Source organism: Mirounga angustirostris, unplaced genomic scaffold (assembly GCF_029215605.1).
Source record: "Mirounga angustirostris isolate CCGP_5_RB_7025 unplaced genomic scaffold, mMirAng1.0.hap1 SCAF_3, whole genome shotgun sequence".
NCBI lineage: Eukaryota > Metazoa > Chordata > Mammalia > Carnivora > Phocidae > Mirounga > Mirounga angustirostris.
In genome coordinates, this window is record NW_026991711.1 from 161,369,486 (window position 1) to 161,387,300 (window position 17,815).

Genomic DNA, 17,815 nt, shown 5'->3' on the forward strand with positions numbered 1-17,815 from the left:
TTGTGAGGGTGCTTCTGGGAAAGGAGGCGGAGGAGGCGACAGGGGCAGGAAATTAGTTTGTGGCGTGATAGCGTGGGGCGCCAGTAGGGAAGAAGTGCCGACTCAGGAGCTTCTTGCCGTGTTTGGCCTTTTCGTTGTCCTGGAAAAGGTCGGAAGTGGGATTGAAATGAGAGGTAGATGAAGCAACGTAACAAGGTGCAGTTTGCAGGCTGTAAAGTGGGTCATACTAATGTTTAAAAACAGTGCTGGGGCAGCTGGGTGGCTCAGTCGTTAAGCGTCTGCCTTCGGCTCAGGTCATGGTCCCAGGGTCCTAGGATTGAGCCCCACATCGGGCTCCCTACTTCGCGGGAAGCCTGCTTCTCCCTCTCCACTCCCCCTGCTTATGCGCCTTCTCTCACTGGGTCTCTCTCTGTCAAAATAAAATAAAATATAAAAATCTTAAAAAAAAAAACAACAGTGCTGACAGTAGGCATTGTTCCCAGCTGTACGGTTAAATCTTGCGACCACACCGTAAGCGGGCACTATTTTCATTCTTCGGAGGACAGCAGAGGTTAGGTAATTTGTTACACAGCTGTGGCTCTGGGAGTCCGTCTCGTTTCAGAGTCGGTTTACCACCACGTGTGCCGCCTCCCATTGTTAATTGCGGCGTGAAGCCACGCAGCCTCTCAGTTTCCTGATCTGTGAAATGGAGGGTGTTCTGTGTTATTTTCAAGGGCTCTTTCAAATTTAGCAGTAAATAACTCAAAGCTGTGGTGGCCCACTAGGGCTTCACTTTCACGCCTGCCAGATTTAGAAGAGTCTGGAGAGCGGGGCGGTATCAGTACTTGGAATCGGAGAGGGAAAGTGGTATAAGAACCTTTAGAAGATCTTCCAAGACCCCAGGCTCCAGTGGATTTTGGAGGCTCCGCAGCATTTCCAGTCAGATTCTGAATAAGTACACACATGTAGTAGTAAATATTTTTGCTGAAAAAATACTTTTTTCAACAAATTTGTTAAATATTTTTGTTGAAAAACTTGTTTTTGAAATTACTGGGTTACGAATACTTGATTAAATTTACGATTGGCTGTGCTTATCTTGTTAGTTATTATGCATACTATGAATGCTGTTCTTCAAAAATAGAAATGTTCCTGGATTCTTAATGGAGTTGATAGTGTTAGTTTTGTATAGGGTGTAGACACTGAAAAGGTTTGTCGAGAAAAGCTTTAGAAAGTTGAAGGAGACTTGGAAGGGTAGTATTTAGAGAACTGGAGAAGGGAGGAGAGTGGTTGAAGCAAGGATGGGAAGAACAAGAATCAGGGTGTGTGTGAGGTCGAGGAGGTGGGGATGAACATTTGTGTATTATGTACCAGGCTCATGCTAGGTGACTTACACATATTAATTGATTTGTTCCTGTGAATGGCCTCTGATGTAGGTTATAGTGTCTCCCATTTTGTAAATGAGAAAATAACCTCAGGTTAAATGACTTATCTAATATACTGTGTCCTGGTAAGTGGCAGAATCAGTATTTGAACCCAGGAATATGTGACTACAGCTCTTTTACTCATATGGTTTGCTCCCTCCAAGGTCCAGGCCTAACGTGTATCTGTGTACCCTTTTTCTGTGTTTTGACTTCAGACACTCAGTTTTGCCTGATTTCTGTATGTTGTCCTCTCCTGTACGCCTCATTCCCAGAACAGTCCGGCTTGTTCATTCCCCGATCTGCAATTTTTCCCGTTCCTTCATGGATTTGAAGGTGCTCCTTTCCTCCTTGAATGACTTTGCATCCCTCTCATTTGCTGAGAGTTGGGACAATGTTGGATTACTGGTGGAACCAAGCCCACCACACGCTGTACACACACTCTTCCTTACCAATGACTTGACCGAGGAAGTAATGGAGGAGGCGCTGCAAAAGAAGGTGGATCTCATTCTCTCCTACCATCCACCTATTTTCCGACCCTTAAAGCACATTACCTGGAAAACCTGGAAGGAACGCCTGGTGATCCGGGCTCTGGAAAACAGAGTCGGTATTTACTCTCCTCACACAGCCTATGATGCTGCACCCCAGGGAGTCAACAGCTGGCTGGCTAAAGGGCTTGGTGAGAAGCTCTTATTCTTTCATGTTTAATATTTTCCCTACAAATGCTTTGAAATTTTAGAATGTCTTTCCAACAGAATTTTAACTGCTTTAGATGTGGGTACTGTTATTTTATTTTTATGTATTTAAAAATAATGTTGTGAAATCTAGCAATTGTATTTGAGAAACTTAATTTTTATCCTTAATGAGTAAGGAGAGCATAGGAAATCTTCATTGCTGTACTGATCTTTGTGAGTCCTCATTCATGTGGCACAGTGCCTAGCACCCAGAAATTCAAGAAGTGCTTGTTAAATTGAGTCGAGAGCTCAGACCTCTCCAGAATATACTTCATGTGTCAGTTAAATAGACATCAGAGTTTTATTGAATGCTTGCTCAAGCCCAGTACAATGAAGGACTTCAGCCTATGTGTTTTAGTTTTGTTTTTAGTAAGTTATTTTAGTTTACTCATTGGGGCTGAAGCTTTTATGATGACATATCTGGATTAATGTGGTCAAGTAGATTATGAGCATTTGCAACCGGAATGATGGTTTACATGAATAAATTTAGGAAGCAGTCACAATTCTGTATATCCTCTAAGAATTCATGAGTCAAGTTTTTGTGATATTTAAGAGTCTTCTGGAAAATAATTCTGAAAATAAATTTGATTTTATATGTACTAAATCCCTAGATTATGGGGATTTAGGTATATATGTAAGGGGTATGTGTGTATGTGTGTGTGTGTTACATAAGTGTCTGAGAATTGATCTTTAAAAACTCATTTCCTTAAAATTTTGCCCATACAGTTTATCTTTTTAATTAAAAAAAAAAAAACAACCCACCATTTTTTTCCTAGGAGTTTGCACCTCCAGGCCCATACATCCTTCCAAAGCTCCCAACTACCCCACAGCAGGGACGCATAGAGTAGAATTCAGTGTTAACTGCACCGAAGACCTGGACAAAGTAATTTCTGCAGTGAAAGAAATTGCAGATGTTTCTGTCACTTCTTTTTCTACTAGGTACGATATATTTTTCTCCTTTTTTGTGTATATTTATCTGTATGGATCTTCCTTATAAATTCTATAACCCTGGTATTTAGGTCTGAAACTGTTTTCCCCCAGAATGGGTTTCTTTCTTTTTTTTTTTTTTTTAAGATTTATTTATTTATTTATTTGACAGAGAGAGAGAGAGATAGCGAGAGCAGGAACACAAGCAGGGGGAGTGGGAGAGCGAGAAGCAGGCTTCCTGCTGAGCAGGGAGCCCGATGTGGGGCTCGATCCCAGGACCCTGGGATCATGACCTGAGCCGAAGGCAGACGCTTAACGACTGAGCCACCCAGGCGCCCCAGAATGGGTTTCTAAGGCAGCATACTTCTCATTTGCATGTGGGTGTTCCATGGGGTCTTTTCGAAACAATAAAAATGACAAGTAACATTTATGTGGGAGGGACTGCGCTACACCTTTTACTTAAAATATTTCTAGTTTTCCTGATAACATTGAAAGGTGGTTTTTACTTGAGAGTAATAGATAAATCCTACCGATAACACATGATTACATGGGTTTACTTTTAGTTTCCAGCAAATCAGTGATTCCCAAGCACCTTTTATTTTTTTATTTTTATTTTATTTTATTTTTTAAAGATTTTATTTATTTGAGAGTGAGAATGAGAGACAGCATGAGAGGGAGGAGGGTCAGAGGGAGAAGCAGACTCCCTGCCGAGCAGGGAGCCCGATGCGGGACTCGATCCCGGGACTCCAGGATCATGACCTGAGCCGAAGGCAGTCACTTAACCAACTGAGCCACCCAGGCGCCCTATTTTTATTTTTTTAAGATTTTATTTATTTGACAGAGATAGCGAAAGAGGGAACACAAGCAGGAGGGGGAGCGGGAAAGGGAGAAGCAGGCTTCCCGCTGAGCAGGGAGTCCGATGCGGGGCTCGATCCCAGGACCCTGGGATCCTGACCTGAGCCGAAGGCAGACAGACGCTTAACGACTGAGCCACCCAGGCGCCCCTCCCAAGCACTTTCTAAATTTTATTTTTGGGCACCTGGGTGGCTGAGTCGGTTAAGCATATGCCTTTGGCTCAGGTCATGATTACAGGGTCCTAGGATCGAGCCCCACGTCAGGCTCCCTGCTCAGCGGGGAGCCTGCTTCTCCCTATCCCGCTCCCCCTGCTTGTGCTCTCTCTCTGTCAAATAAATAAAATCTTTAAAAATAAATAAAATTTATTTTTTATTTAAATTCAATTTAGTTAACATATACTGTATTATTAGTTTCAGGGGTAGAATTTAGTGATTCATCAGTTGTATTTAACACCCAGTACTCATTACATCAAGCGCCCTCCTTAATGCCCATCCCGCCACCGAACTCCCCTCCAGCAACACGCAGTTTGTTCCCTAGAATTAAGAGTCTCTTATGGTTTGCCTCCCTCTCTGTTTTCATCCTATTTTATTTTTCCTTCCCTTCCCCTTTGTTCATCTGTTTTGTTTCTAAAATCCCACATATGAGTGAAATCATAACAGTATTTGTCTTTCTCTGACTTATTTCGCTTAGCATAATGCTCTAGTTCCATCTACATCGTTGCAAATGGCAAGAGTTCATTGTTTTTGATGGCTGAGTAATATTCCATTGTATATGCATAGCATGTTTTCTTTATCCATCTATCTGTTGATGGACATTTAGGCTTTTTCCATAGTTTGGCTATTGTGGACATTGCTGCTATAAACATTGGGTGCATGTGCCCCTTCCAATCACTATGTTTGTATCCTTTGGATAAATACCTAGTAGTGTAATTGCTGGGTCATAGGGGAGTTCTATTTTTAAATTTTTGAGGAACCTCCATACTATTTTCCAGAGTGGCTGTACCGTTTGCATTCCCAACAACAGTGTAAGAGGGTTCCCCCTTTTCTCCACGTCCTCCCAAGTACTTTAAAGGGGAAAAAAAAAACCATTCAGGTGCCTCTTATAAGGCCAATCATTTATTAGGGCAGAGATACCAAAATGGTGTCTCATAGATGATTTCCTTTGAAGCTAATTTATCCTAATGCCTTTTGAAACATGTTAAAAGACAAGTTACACAAAGCTGTAACTTAATAATTGTTTAAAAAACAAAGATAAATATAATGATTTTAATAAAGTGGAAATCTGTATCAGGCTACAACAGAAAGTGATTCTTTCATGAGTGGTTTTTTTTTTTTAAAGATTTAATTTCTTGGGCGCCTGGGTGGCTCAGTTGGTTAAGCGACTGCCTTCAGCTCAGGTCATGATCCTGGAGTCCCGGGGTCGAGTCCCACATCGGGCTCCCTGCTCAACGGGGAGTTTACTTCTCCCTCTCACCCTCCTCCCTCTCGTGCTGTCTCTCATTCTCTCTCAAATAAATAAATAAAATCTTTAAAAAAAAAAAGATTTAATTTCTTTATTTGAGAGAGAGCGTGCACACACACAAGCAGGGAAGAGTGGCAGAGCGAGGGGGAGAAGCAGACTCCTTGCTGAGCAGGGAGCCCAACGTGGGGCTCGATCCCAGGACCATGAGATCATGACCTGAGCCGAATGCAGACGCTTAAACAACTGAGCCACCCAGGTGCCCCTTATGAGAGGTTTTTAAGTGTAGACACCTTATAATTAAATTGCAAATGTTTTCTAATAGTGTTGAGGAATTTAAAGAATCTCAAGAGAAATTATAGGACTTTATAGATTCCAGTCATGGTGGTCTTTTACCATATTGAAATACTGTGTAAATACTGAAATTAAAAGAAAATGATAGAAATAAAGCATGAGAATTTCAAACAATATGAAAGTCCTCCTTGTTCCTTTTACTCAGTTCCAGGATCTTCAATGCCAATCATCTTTTCCCTGTTTTTGGAGAAGTGGGTATCTTTTCATACGTATACAGGGATATGAAGAAATGCATAGTTTTTTTTTTCCCCTTAATTAAATGGTATGCTGCATTTGCCTTTTTTTATTTACCAGGGTGTCTTAGAGATCATCCCATATAGTTATAGAAGATCTCTTTACCTGCTGTGTAGTGTTTCTTACTTTAGATGTACTGGGTTTCTTTAAGCATTCTTCTTCCTAACTGATGAGCTTTTTTTTTTTTTTTTTTTAAACTGATGCACATTTGGTTTTAGTTTTTCCCTATTACAGGTAATATCTGGGCTTTACCATTAGATTGGGGTCCAGGCAGTTTTTCTTTTCAAAGCTCCACAGATGATTCCAGGGTTGACAACAACTCCAGATTCTTTTAAGGTGTCTTTTAGTTCTAGAACTCTATGATTATAGTTAGAGTTTATGGTTAAATACAAAACTTTCCTGATGCCAATCTTTCTGGAGAGGCTCTAGGGCATTGCTTTTCAGAGGGTGACTCAAGGACCCCCTACATCATTGTTAATGGGATGCTTATGAAAAATGCACATTTTTGGCTTTTCATCCTAGATCTATGTAATTAGAATTGGGTTTGCCTGAAAATCTGTCCCAGAGATCCTTGTATTCAGTGATATTTGAAAGTTAACTTCTGTAGGGCCTTAAAAAATTCAGTTTGCCCTACTCCCATTCGCAGAAGTTCTGTTTCACTGGATCTGTAGAAGGGTCCAGCAGCTATCATTTTAAGAAGCTAGCAGATTGCTGATACACACCTGGGATTTAGAATAGTTCTATAACAGGGCCCCTGCGTAGCTCAGTAGGTTAAGCATCTGCCTTTGGCTCAGGTCATGATTCCAGGGTCCTAGAATTGAGCCCCGCATCGGCCTCCCTGCTCAGCGGAGAGTCTGCTTCTCCCTCTCCCTCTGCTGTTTCCCCTGCTCTGTGCTCTCTGTCCAAAAAAAAAAAAAAGAATAGTTCTATAACAGTGGTTTCAAAGTGAGGTCCCTGCGTCAGCAACCTCAGCATCACCTGCAGCTTGTTAGAAAGGTAAATTCTCAGATCCCCACCTAGACCTACTGAATCTGAAACTCTGGTGGTAAAGCTCAGCAATCTGTGTTTTAATAAGTCTACAAGGAGATTTTGTGGTGCTTGGGTTGTGCAGTGGGGCTAAGCATCTGACTCTTGGTTTCCGTTCAGGTTGTGATATCAGGGTCATGAGATCAAGCCCTGTGTTGGGATCTACACTGAACGCAGAGCCTGCTTGACATTCTCTTTCCCTCTTCCTCTGCCCCTCCCGCTCATGCTCTCTCTCTCTCAAATAAATCTTTTTAAAAAAAATCTATAAGGAGATTTTGATGCATGCTGAAGTTTGAGGAATATTATTCTAGAGAATAGTTTGGTTTGGGATTGAATCCTAAATTTCATGTAATCTAATCTCTTTTTCAGGAGGTTGTAAACTGGATTGTTTAAAATACGATTCAAAGGGCACCTGGGTGGCTCAGTCAGTTAAGTGTCTGGTTAAGCACCTGACTCTTGGTTTCAGCTCAGGTCAAGATCTTAGGGTTGTGAGATTGAGCCTCGCGGCAGTGAGGTCCAAACTCAGCACAAAGTCTACTTGGGATTCTCTCTCCCTCCCGCCCTGCCCCTTCTCTTGTGAGCACATGCTCGCTTTCTCTCTCTTTCAAATAAATAAAATCTTTACGAAAAATGAAATACATTTCACTTACATTTATCCTAAAGGAGCAAGTGATTTTTTTTTTTTTAATAGGACTGATGGTGAAGAACAAACACGGATTAGTCTGAATTGTAGTCAGGAGGCTTTGATACAGGTGGTGGCTTTTCTTTCCCAGAGCAGACAGTTCTATCAGAAGACCGAAATTCTGTCACTGGAGAAGGTAATAAAAATATATTACTGTGCATTTTTGTTTGACAGATTTATTTGTAAATTGTTAGATTGACAGGCTATTAACTTTACTTAAAGAAGTACAAGATGGTGTTGAGTGCATAAAATACCCTGAAAAATATATTGAGAAAGGGAGACGTTCCAGGAGTGGAAAAGTGTTGATAGATGTTTAGTCTCTTCGGGCTGCTATAACATATCTGGGCTCTATGTGGATAGCTTTTGAAGAACAGAAATGTATTTCTCACAGTTCGGGAGGCTGGGAAGTCCAAGGTAATGGTACCAACAGATTGGGAGTGGTATCTGGTGAGGGCCCACTTCCTGGTTCATCAGTGGCGCCTTCTCTCTGTGTCCTCACATAAAAGGAAGGACTAGCGATATCTTTGAGCCTATTTTATAAGCGAATCCCAGTCATGTGGGCTCCCTACTCATGACTTAGGTACCCCCCAAGGGCTCCACCTCCTGATACCATCACCTTTGGGGGTTAGGATTTCAACGTATCCATTTGTGTGGGGCAGACATATTCAGGTCATAGTGGTGCCGTACTTTAAAAAAAAAAAAAGTTCTGGTTTTGGGGTACTTGGGTGGCTCAGTCCATTAAGTGTCCGTCTCTTGATTTTGGTTCAGGTCATGATCTCATGAGGTGGGTCATGAAGTGGGCCTCCACGCTGGGTGTGGATCCTGCTCAAGACTCCGCTTCCCCCCAAGCTCACATGTATTCTCTCTCTCAAAAAAAATAAAAATAAAAAATAATTTTAAAGATTCTGTTTGTTTTTTTTAAGATTTAAAAAAAAATTTAGTTGAGAGAGAAAACAAGCAGGGAGAGGGGCAGAGGGAGAAGCAGACTCCCCACTGAGCAGGGAGCCGGATGCAGGGCTCAATCCCAGGACTCCAGGATCATGACCTGAGCTGAAGGCAGATGCTTAACCGACTGAGCCACCCAGGCGCCCCTAAAGATTCTGTTTTTATTGAAGTGTAGTTGACACCTAGTATTACATAGCAGTTCTTTTTAGGGTTAGAGACTCCGTTACAGGTTATAGATTCTATCTCTTTTATACCCTCTGCCTGGACCATTTTATTTGCTCCTTTAACAATTGGCCACCATTTGTATAATGATTCCTATATCTTGACTTTTCTGGCTCAGAATGCTTTCTTAAGGTAAAAAGTTAAACTCGTATTTCCAGGGACTCTGTGGACATTTTCCTCCTAATAGATCCCACAAGTACTTCAATATATACAAATACTGACCTTATACCCTATATCACCCCTTTATTTTTATTTATTTATTTTTTAGAGAGAACATGCACACCCGTGAGAGCAGGGGTTGGGGGGAGGGGCAGAGAGAGGGGGAGAGAGAGAATCTTAAGCAAGCTCCACCCTAAGATCATGACCTGAGCCGAAGTCAAGAGTTAGATGCTTAACCGATGGAGCCGCCCAGGCGCCCCTACATCACCCCTTTAAATATTTTTTCTGTTTCATTGGTGGCATCATCACCTACCTTATTTTCCAAGATTCCACAACTCTGCCTTGCCTCTCATAAATCCCAGCCCTGCTGATCTGTCCCCAAATCGAAACTGTCTCTTCTCTATTTGCTTTGTCATCGTAGTAGTTGAAACTCTCATCTTTCGTCACCTGGGAGATGAGTAGTCTCCCTAGTGGGCACTTAAAAGAGACAGTCCATGCTTTCTGGCACAGTGTACAAAGCCCTTCATGACTGGCCATACCTTCTGTCCCTAGCCCTTGCTCTGCACACCAGCTAGAGTGTCTGTTCTTAGATCCACCCTGAGCTCATGCCTTTCCACATTTCACCCTATCCCTTTCCTACTACACTGCACTTACCATCACTCCTTTTTTTTTTTTTTTTTTAACCTTTTTTCTGATCTGGGAGACCCAAGTCTCTGTAAAACCTTTGATTCCAGGAGCCTGGGTAGCTCAGTCAGTTAAGCATCTGCCCTCGGCTTAGGTCATGATCCCAGGGTGCTGGGATCGAGCCCCACATTGGGCTCCTTGCTCAGCGGGGAGCCTGCTTCTCCCTCTGCCTGTCGCTCCCCCTGCTTATGTTCTCTCTCTTTCTGACAAATAAATCTTAAAAAACAACAACAACAACAAAAAGAACCCCTTTGATTGCACTTCCTCCAAGTACCCCCACGCCAAGTACCAGCTCATTTATTTTGTGGTTTCCTTGTGCTTCCATAAAATAGCACCTCTCTTGTATTTAAACACTTTTATTATGATTAGTTATCTAAAGATCTGCCTTTCCAGAAGACTGAGCTCATAGAAGTCAGAGAATATTTTTGTCAGGTTTGCATATCGAGACTTTAGCCTGGTGCTGGCTATAGTAAGCTCAGTGTGCATGTTTTATTCTCATCATTTGCTGTTTGTTTTCTAGGATGAAGATGGATAGTTTTTCTAACTTCTGTTTCTCCTCAGCCTCTGCTTCTACATACTGGAATGGGACGGTTATGCACACTGGATGAATCTGTTTCCTTGGCAACCATGATTGAGCGAATCAAAAGGCACCTTAAACTATCTCATGTTCGCCTTGCTCTTGGGGTAGGAAGGACCTTAGGTAAATATGTACTGTTTATTTGTCCGGTGTATCTACTAATGTAGTATTATGTAGCGTTTGGGCAAAAGTTGAAGCTCTTGGTTATATATTCATATAAGTGACAGGAAACATGTTAGCTCATGGGAGATGACTGGTTTATTTTATCAATCAGGGTGGGCTAGGTTATGCTGTGGTATACATCTTATTGGCTCAAACAAGATTTATATCTCTCTCATATTTGGTGTTCATTTCAAGTCAGCAGCAGAAGTCTCCTCACTGTAGACTGATTTCTGTTGCAGAGGGAGAGTTAGGAGGGTCTTAAAGCATCAATTAAGTATTCCAGCCTGGAAATGATACATTTTCTGTTTAACTCATGTCCAGAATTAATCACATTGCCAGTACAAGTCAGGGCATGAAATGCAGTCCTACCATGGGCCAAGAAGAGAGCTGGAAATTGTTATTGCTCCAATTAACAATGCAAATGTTATATTTTACAATACTGGTGATATTTTATAATGAGGTGCAAAGTGACCCACTGCAGTTTGAGTCTTATAGCCACTGCCTTGTCCTTTGGCTTTTCCCAGTATTTGGGGGAACAAAGGAAGTGAACAGACCATTTGTCCTGCAGTGAGCCTAGCAGTGTACTGAACTTCTTAAGTATGTGAATTCCCACTGCAAAGGCAGTGAGTGGGGCATACTTGTTCTGAGTGTGGATTCTGAATGCCTTGGGTTCAAATTTGTCTGTCCTATTTGCTGCATGACTTTGACGAGTCAGTGAACACCTCTGTGTCATGGTAGTCTCATCTGTAAAAACTGCAGTAACAATAAGAAAACCTTACTCATCAAGTTAGTCTAATTCATGTGACAGGGCACAGTGACTGGCATACATTGAATATAGTACATGCTAGCTGTTAATTATGTGGGAGGTATTTTTGTTCCATTATATTACAGGTTCAGACAAATAGGTAACTTAGTCCCCAAACAACTCATGGAAGTTAGTTTCCAAAGAAAATGGGTGGCAGAGATGGGATTTGACTTCTGATCCAACCCCAAAGCTGCTTTTTTGATTTTTTTCTTTCAAACAACATTTTTATGTTATTGATTGATTGATTGATTTAATTTTTTAAAGATTTATATCTTTATTTTGGAGAGAGAGCAAGCACGCACGTGGGTGTGGGGGGGGGGGCGCGGGAGGGGCAGAGGGAGAGGGAGAGACAATCCCAAGCAGACGCTGCGCTGAGCGCGGAGCCTGATGTAGGGCTTGATCTCATGACCCTAAGATCACAACCTGAGTTGAAACCAAGAGTTGGACGCTTAACCACCTGTGCCACCCTGGTGCCCCTGTTTCATTTATTTTTTAATTGAAGTATACTTAACATACAATGTCATATTAGTTTCAGGTGTTCAACAAGTCTGTAGATGCTGCTATGCTCACTAAGTGTGCCTACCAATCTGTCACTATACAACACCATTACAATACCATTAACCATTTTCCCTGTGCTGTGCCTTTTGTCCCCGTGACTTACTCATTCTGTAACTGGACGTGTCTCCTACTCCCCTTCACGTATTTGGCCCATTTCCCCTCTCCTCTGGCAACCATCTGTTCTCTGTATTTAGGGCTCTCCTTTTTATTTATTTCTTTTGTTTTTTTAGATTCCATGTATGATTCCTCATTATGGTATCTGTCTTTCTCTGTGACTTATTTCACCTAGCATAATACCCTCTAGGTCCATCCATGTTGTTGCAAATGGCAAGATCTCCTTTTTTTGTGGCAGAGTAAATGTTTCATTATGTATACTTACCACATCTTTCTCCATTTATCTATTGATGTGCATTTATGTTGCTTCCTTAGCTTGGCTGTTGTAAATAATGCTGCAGTAAACATAGGGGTGTATATGTCTTTTCAAGTTTGTGTGTTTATTTTCTTTGTGTAAATAGTAGTGGGGTTACTGGGTCATATGGTATTCTATTTTTAATTTGTTGAGGAACCTCCATACTGGTTTCCACAGTGGCTGCACCAGTTTGCATTCCCACCAACAGTACGTGAAGGTTCCTTTTTCTCCACATCTTGCCAGCATTTGTTATTTCTTGTCTTTTTGATTTCATCCTTTCTGACAGGTGTGAATGATACCTCCTTGTGGTTTTTGATTTGCATTTCTCTGATGATGAGTGATGTTGAGTATCTCTTCACATGTCTTTTGGCCGTCTGTATGTCTTTGAAAAAATGTTCAGGTTTTCTGCCCATTTAAATCGGATTATTTGTTTTTTGTTTTTAGTGTTGAGTTGTATAAGTTCTTAATATATTTTGGATGTTAACCTGTTTTTGGATTTATCATTGCAAATATCTATTCCCCTTCCAGTAAATTGCCTCTTCATTTTGTCAATGGTTTCCTTTGCTGTGCAAAAGGTTTTTTTTGTTTTTAATTAAGATTTTATTTTTTTGAGAGAGAGCAAGAGAGCGAGCGCAGTCGGGGTGAGGGGCAAAGGGAGAGTCAGACTCCCTGCTGAGCAGGGAGCCCAACGTGGGGCTCAATCCAGGACTCCAGGATCATGACTTGAGCCAAAGGCAGACGCCTAACTGACTGAGCCACCCAGATGTCCCTGTGCAAAAGCTTTTTATTTTGGTGTCGTTCCAGTTTTTGCTTGTGTTTACCTGGCCTCAGGAGACCTATCTAGAAAAGTATTGTTAAGTTCAGTGTAAGAGAAATTATTGTCTATGTTTTCTTTTAGGAGTTTATGGTTTCAGGTCTCACATTTAAGTTTTTAATCCATCTTGAGTTTATTTTTGTGTATGGTGGTAGGATAGGGGTCCAGTTTCATTCTTTTGCATGTAGCTGTCCAGTTTTCCCAGCATCATTTGTTGAGCAGACTTCTTCCCATTGCATATTCTTGCTTCCTTTGTTGAAGATTAATTGACCATATATAAATGTGGGTTTATTTCGGGGCTCTATTCGGTTCCATTGATCTATGTGTCTCTTTTTGTGCCAGTACCGTGCTGTTTTGATTATTAAACCTTTGTGGTACATCTTGAAATCAAGAAGTGTGATGCCTCCAGCTTTGTTCTTTCTCAAGATTGCTTTGGCTTTTCAGAGTGTTTTATGATTCCATACAAATTTGAGTATTATTTGTTCTAGTATCATGAAAAATGCTGTTGGTATTTTGATAGGGATTGCATTGAATCTGTAGATTGCTTTTGGTAGTATGGACATTTTAATATTCCATTATCAAATCCATGATAATGGATTATCTTTCCATTTGTGTCATCTTCAATTTCTTGTATCAGTGTTTTATAGTTTTCAGAATACAGGACTTTCACCTCCTTGGTTAAGTTTATTGCTATTTTATTATTTTTGGTGCAATTGTAAATGGAATTGTTTCCTTAATTTCTCTTTCTGCTACTTCATTATTAGTGTATAAAAATGTAACAGATTTCTATATATTAATTTTGTATTTTGCAACATTATTGAATTTATTACTTTTAATGGTTTTTTGATGGAGTCTTGGGGTTTTTTATGTATACTATTATGTCACCTACAAATAGTTTTATTTCTTCCTTATCAATTTGGATATCTATTTCTTGTTTGATTGCTATGACTAGGACTTCTGGTGGCAAGAGTGGGCATTCTTGTCTTATTCCTGAGCTTAGAGGAAAAGCTCTCAGTTTTTCATCATTGAGTATGATGTTAGCTGGGAGTTTTTCCATATATGGCCTTTATTATGTTGAGGAATGTTTCCTCTAAACCCACTTTGTTGAACAGATGTTGAATTTTGTCCAGTGCTTTTTCTGCACCTATTGAGATGACTGTATGATTTTTATCCTTCGCTTTGTTAACGTGGTGTATTACATTGATTTTATGACTATCAAAGCATCCTTGCATCCCTAGAATAAATGCTACTTGATCGTGGTGAATGTATTGTTGAATGTGGTTGGCTAATATTTTGTGGAGGATTTTTGCATCTATGTTCACTGGGGATATTGGCCTGTAGTTTGGGAGTGTCTTTGTCTGATTTTGGAATTGGGGTAATGCTGGCCTTGTAGAATGTATTTGGAAGATTTCCTTCTCTTCTATTTTTTGGAATAGTTTGAGGAGAATAAATATTAACTCTTGTAGAATTCACCCGTAAATTCATCTAGACTTGTATTTGTTGGGAGTTTTTTGATTATCAATTCAGTTTGATTACTAGTAATCAGTCTGTTCAGATTTTCTATTTATTCCTGATTCAGTTTTGGAAGATTGTGTATTTCCAAGAGTTTATCCATTTCTTCTGCGTTGTTCAGTTTGTGGGCATGTAATTTTTCGAAGTAGTCTCTCATCCTTTGTATTTCTGTTGTGTCAGTAGTTACTTCTCTCATTTCTGATTTTTTAAATTTGGGTCCTCTCTGTTTTTCTTGAGTCTGGCCAAAGGTTTATCAATTTTGTTTATCTTTTCAAAGAAATGACTCTTGGTTTCACTGATATTTTCTATTGTTGGGTTTTTGGGGGTTTTTTTTTAGTCTTTTTCATTTATTTCTCTGCTCTTTTGTTTCCTTCCTTCTACTGACCTTGGGTTTTGTTCTTTTTCTAATTCCTTTAAGTGTAAGGTTAGATTGTTTACTTCAGATGTTTCTTGTTTCTTGAGGTAGGCCTGTATCACTGTAAATTTTCCGTAGAACTGCTTTTGCTGAGTCTCAGATTTTGGACCATTGTGGACTTTTTTCATTTCCTTTTGTCTCTCTGTATTTTTTTATTTCTACTTTGATTTCTTTGTTGACCCATTGATTTTTTAGCTTTCACATATTTGTGGTTTCTTCCAGTTTTTTTCTTGTGGTTGATTACTAGTTTCATGCCTTGTGGTCTGAAAAGATGCATGATTCATTTTCATTCTTAAATTTAGAGACTTCGGGGCAGCTGGGTGGCTCAGATAGTTAAGCATCTGCCTTTAGCTTACGTCATGATCCCAGGGTCCTGGGATTGAGCCCCACATTGGGCTCCCTGCTTGGCGAGGAGTCTGTTTCTCCCTCTCCTTCTATTGCTCTCCCTGCTTGTGCTCTCTCTCGCTCTCTCTGTCAAATAAATAAAATCTTAAAAAAAAAATATTGAGACTTGTTTTGGGGCCTAACGTGATTTATCCTGGATAATCTTCCATGTACACTTGAAAAGAAGGTGTATTCTGGTTTTTTTGGGATGGAATGTTCAATGTATATCTGTTAGGCCCATCTGGACTAATGTGTCATGCAAAGATACTGTTTCATTATGGATTTTCTGCCTGGATGATTTATCCATTGATGTAAGTGGGTGTTAAAGTTCCCTACTATAATGGTATTACTGTCAAATTTTCCCTTTGTCTGTTAATATTTGCTTTATGTATTTAGGTGCTCTGATGTTGGGTGCATAGATATTTATAATTGGTATATCTTCTTTTTGCATTGATCCTTTATCATTATGTAATGCCCTTCTTTGTCCCTTGTTAGTCTTTGTTTTAAAGTCTGTTTTGTCTGATGTAAGTGTTGCTACCTTGGCTTTTTTTTTTTTTTTTTTTGCTTCCATTTGCATGGAATATCTTTTTTCATTTCTGCTCCTTCATTTTGTATGTGTCTTTAGGTGTGAAGTGAGTCTCTTGTAGGCAGCATATAGTTGGGTCTTGTGTTTTATCTGTTCCGCCACCCTAAGTTTATTGATTGGTGCATTTAGACCATTTACATTTAAAATAATTACTGATAGGTATGTACTCACTGTTATTTAGTTTCTGGTTGTTTATGTAGTTCTTCTCTGTTCCTTTCTTCTCTTTCTCCCTTGTAATTGATGATTTTCTTTAGTGTTATGCTTGGCTTTCTCTCTCTTCACTTTTTGTGTATCTGTTACAGGTTTTGTGTTTGTGGTTACCAGGAGGTTTATCTATAGAATCCTAAGTATATAGCCATCTATAATAATGTGATGGTCACTTAAGTTGGAACACATTTTGTTTTTAAATTTATTCATTTTAGAAAGAGAAAGTGAGCAAGTGGGGGGAGGGGCAGAGGGAAAGAGAATCCTGAAGCAGGCTCCCCACTGAGCATGGAGCCCCATGTGGGGCTCAATCCCAGGACCCCGAGATCATGACCCAAGCCAAAATCAAGAATTGGCTGCCCAGGTGACTGAGACACCCAGGTGCCCCAGTTGGAACTCATTTTAAAAGAACTTCTTTTTTACTCCCTCCTCTATGTTTTTTGTATACATCATCTTATTTTACTTCTTATTCATAACTTTCTTCTAATTACGGCTTTTTCTTTTCCACTTAAAGAAGTTCTTTAACATGTAAGTCTGGCTTAATGGTGATGAGCTCCTTCAACTTTTGCTTGTCTGGGAAGCTCATTTTATCTTTCCTTCAAATCTGAATGATAATCTTGCTGGGTAGATTATTCTTGGTGGTAGGTTTTTTTCCATTTAGCACTTTAAATATATCATGAACATTCCCTTTTGGCCTGCGAAATTTCTGCTGAAAATCAGCTGATAAAATTCTCTTTTAGTCTTTGACATTTCAGTTATTATGTGTCATGGTATGGACCTCCTTGGGTTCATTTTGTTTGAACTCTCTGTGCTTCCTGAACTTGAATGTCTGTTTCCTTCTGATCAGGGAAGTTTTTAGCTATTATTTCTTCAAATAAGTTTTCTGCCTCTTTCTTTCTCTCTTCTCCTTCTTGGACCCATGTAATGCTAATGTTTGTTAGCTTGATGTTGTTGAAGAGATCCCTTACTGTATCCTCGTTAAAAAAATGTTTTTCTTTTTGCTGTTCAGGTTGGGTGTGTTCCATCACCTTGTTTTTCAGATCACTGATCCATTCTTCTGCATCCACTAATCTGTTGATTTCCTCTAGTGTATTTTTCATTTCAGTTATATTCTTCAACTCAGATAGGTTCTTTATGTTTTCTGTCTCTGTGTTGAAGTTCTCACTGAGTTCTTCCACTCTTCTCCCCAGTCTGGTGAGCATCGTTATGACCATTTCTTAAACTCTGCCTGGCATATTGCTTATCTCTGTTTCATTTAGTTATTTTTCTGAGGTTTCGTCTTTCATTGGGAATTTATTCCTCAGTCTCCTTGTTTTGCTTGGCTTTCTGTGTTCATTTCTATGAATGAGGCGGAACAGCTACTTCTCCTAAACTTGAAGGGATGGTCTTGTGTATGATCATCCCTGTGTAGGCTGTATGTGCCCGGTGACTTTGGCTGGCTGGCTGGAGCCGTGTCTGGCATGATCTTGGAGTCCCAGGGCACTCTGTGCTGGGGCTATCCTAGTGGGATGGCAGGAGCTGAAGTGGGCATGGACCAGGATGGTCCTGAGGCTCTCAGAGAATGCCCTGGTAGGACAGCTGAAGCTGAAGTGCGTGCACACTGGGGTGTCCCTCGGCTCTCAGTGTAGAGGGCATCCTGGCAGGATAACTGAAGCTGAAGTGGGTGTAAGCCGAGTGTCCCAGGGTGCTCTGTGCAGGGAGTGCCTCAGTGG

The 17,815-nt window shown here is 40.4% G+C and overlaps 1 protein-coding gene across 11 annotated transcripts in view; it reads left to right on the forward strand.

Moving 5' to 3' along the window:
- NIF3L1 (NGG1 interacting factor 3 like 1) overlaps nt 1–17,815 on the forward strand; it is a 49,606-nt gene that overhangs the window by 16,603 nt on the left and 15,188 nt on the right. For 2 of the 11 annotated variants that reach the window (XR_010410266.1, XM_045868262.3), the window contains exons 1-5: nt 18–195; nt 1,616–2,076; nt 2,908–3,070; nt 7,677–7,803; nt 10,239–10,377. Coding sequence is in view for 10 of the 11 variants with exons in the window: in XM_045868262.3 (XP_045724218.1) it covers nt 1,641–2,076; nt 2,908–3,070; nt 7,677–7,803; nt 10,239–10,377 (865 nt within the window). In the remaining variant the exon portion in view is untranslated. Of the gene's footprint in view, nt 1–10; nt 217–238; nt 919–1,615; nt 2,077–2,907; nt 3,071–7,676; nt 7,804–10,197; nt 10,378–17,815 lie in introns of those variants that run through there. The other 9 variants (XM_045868260.3, XM_064586906.1, XM_064586901.1 and 6 more) reach the window with 9 other exon arrangements.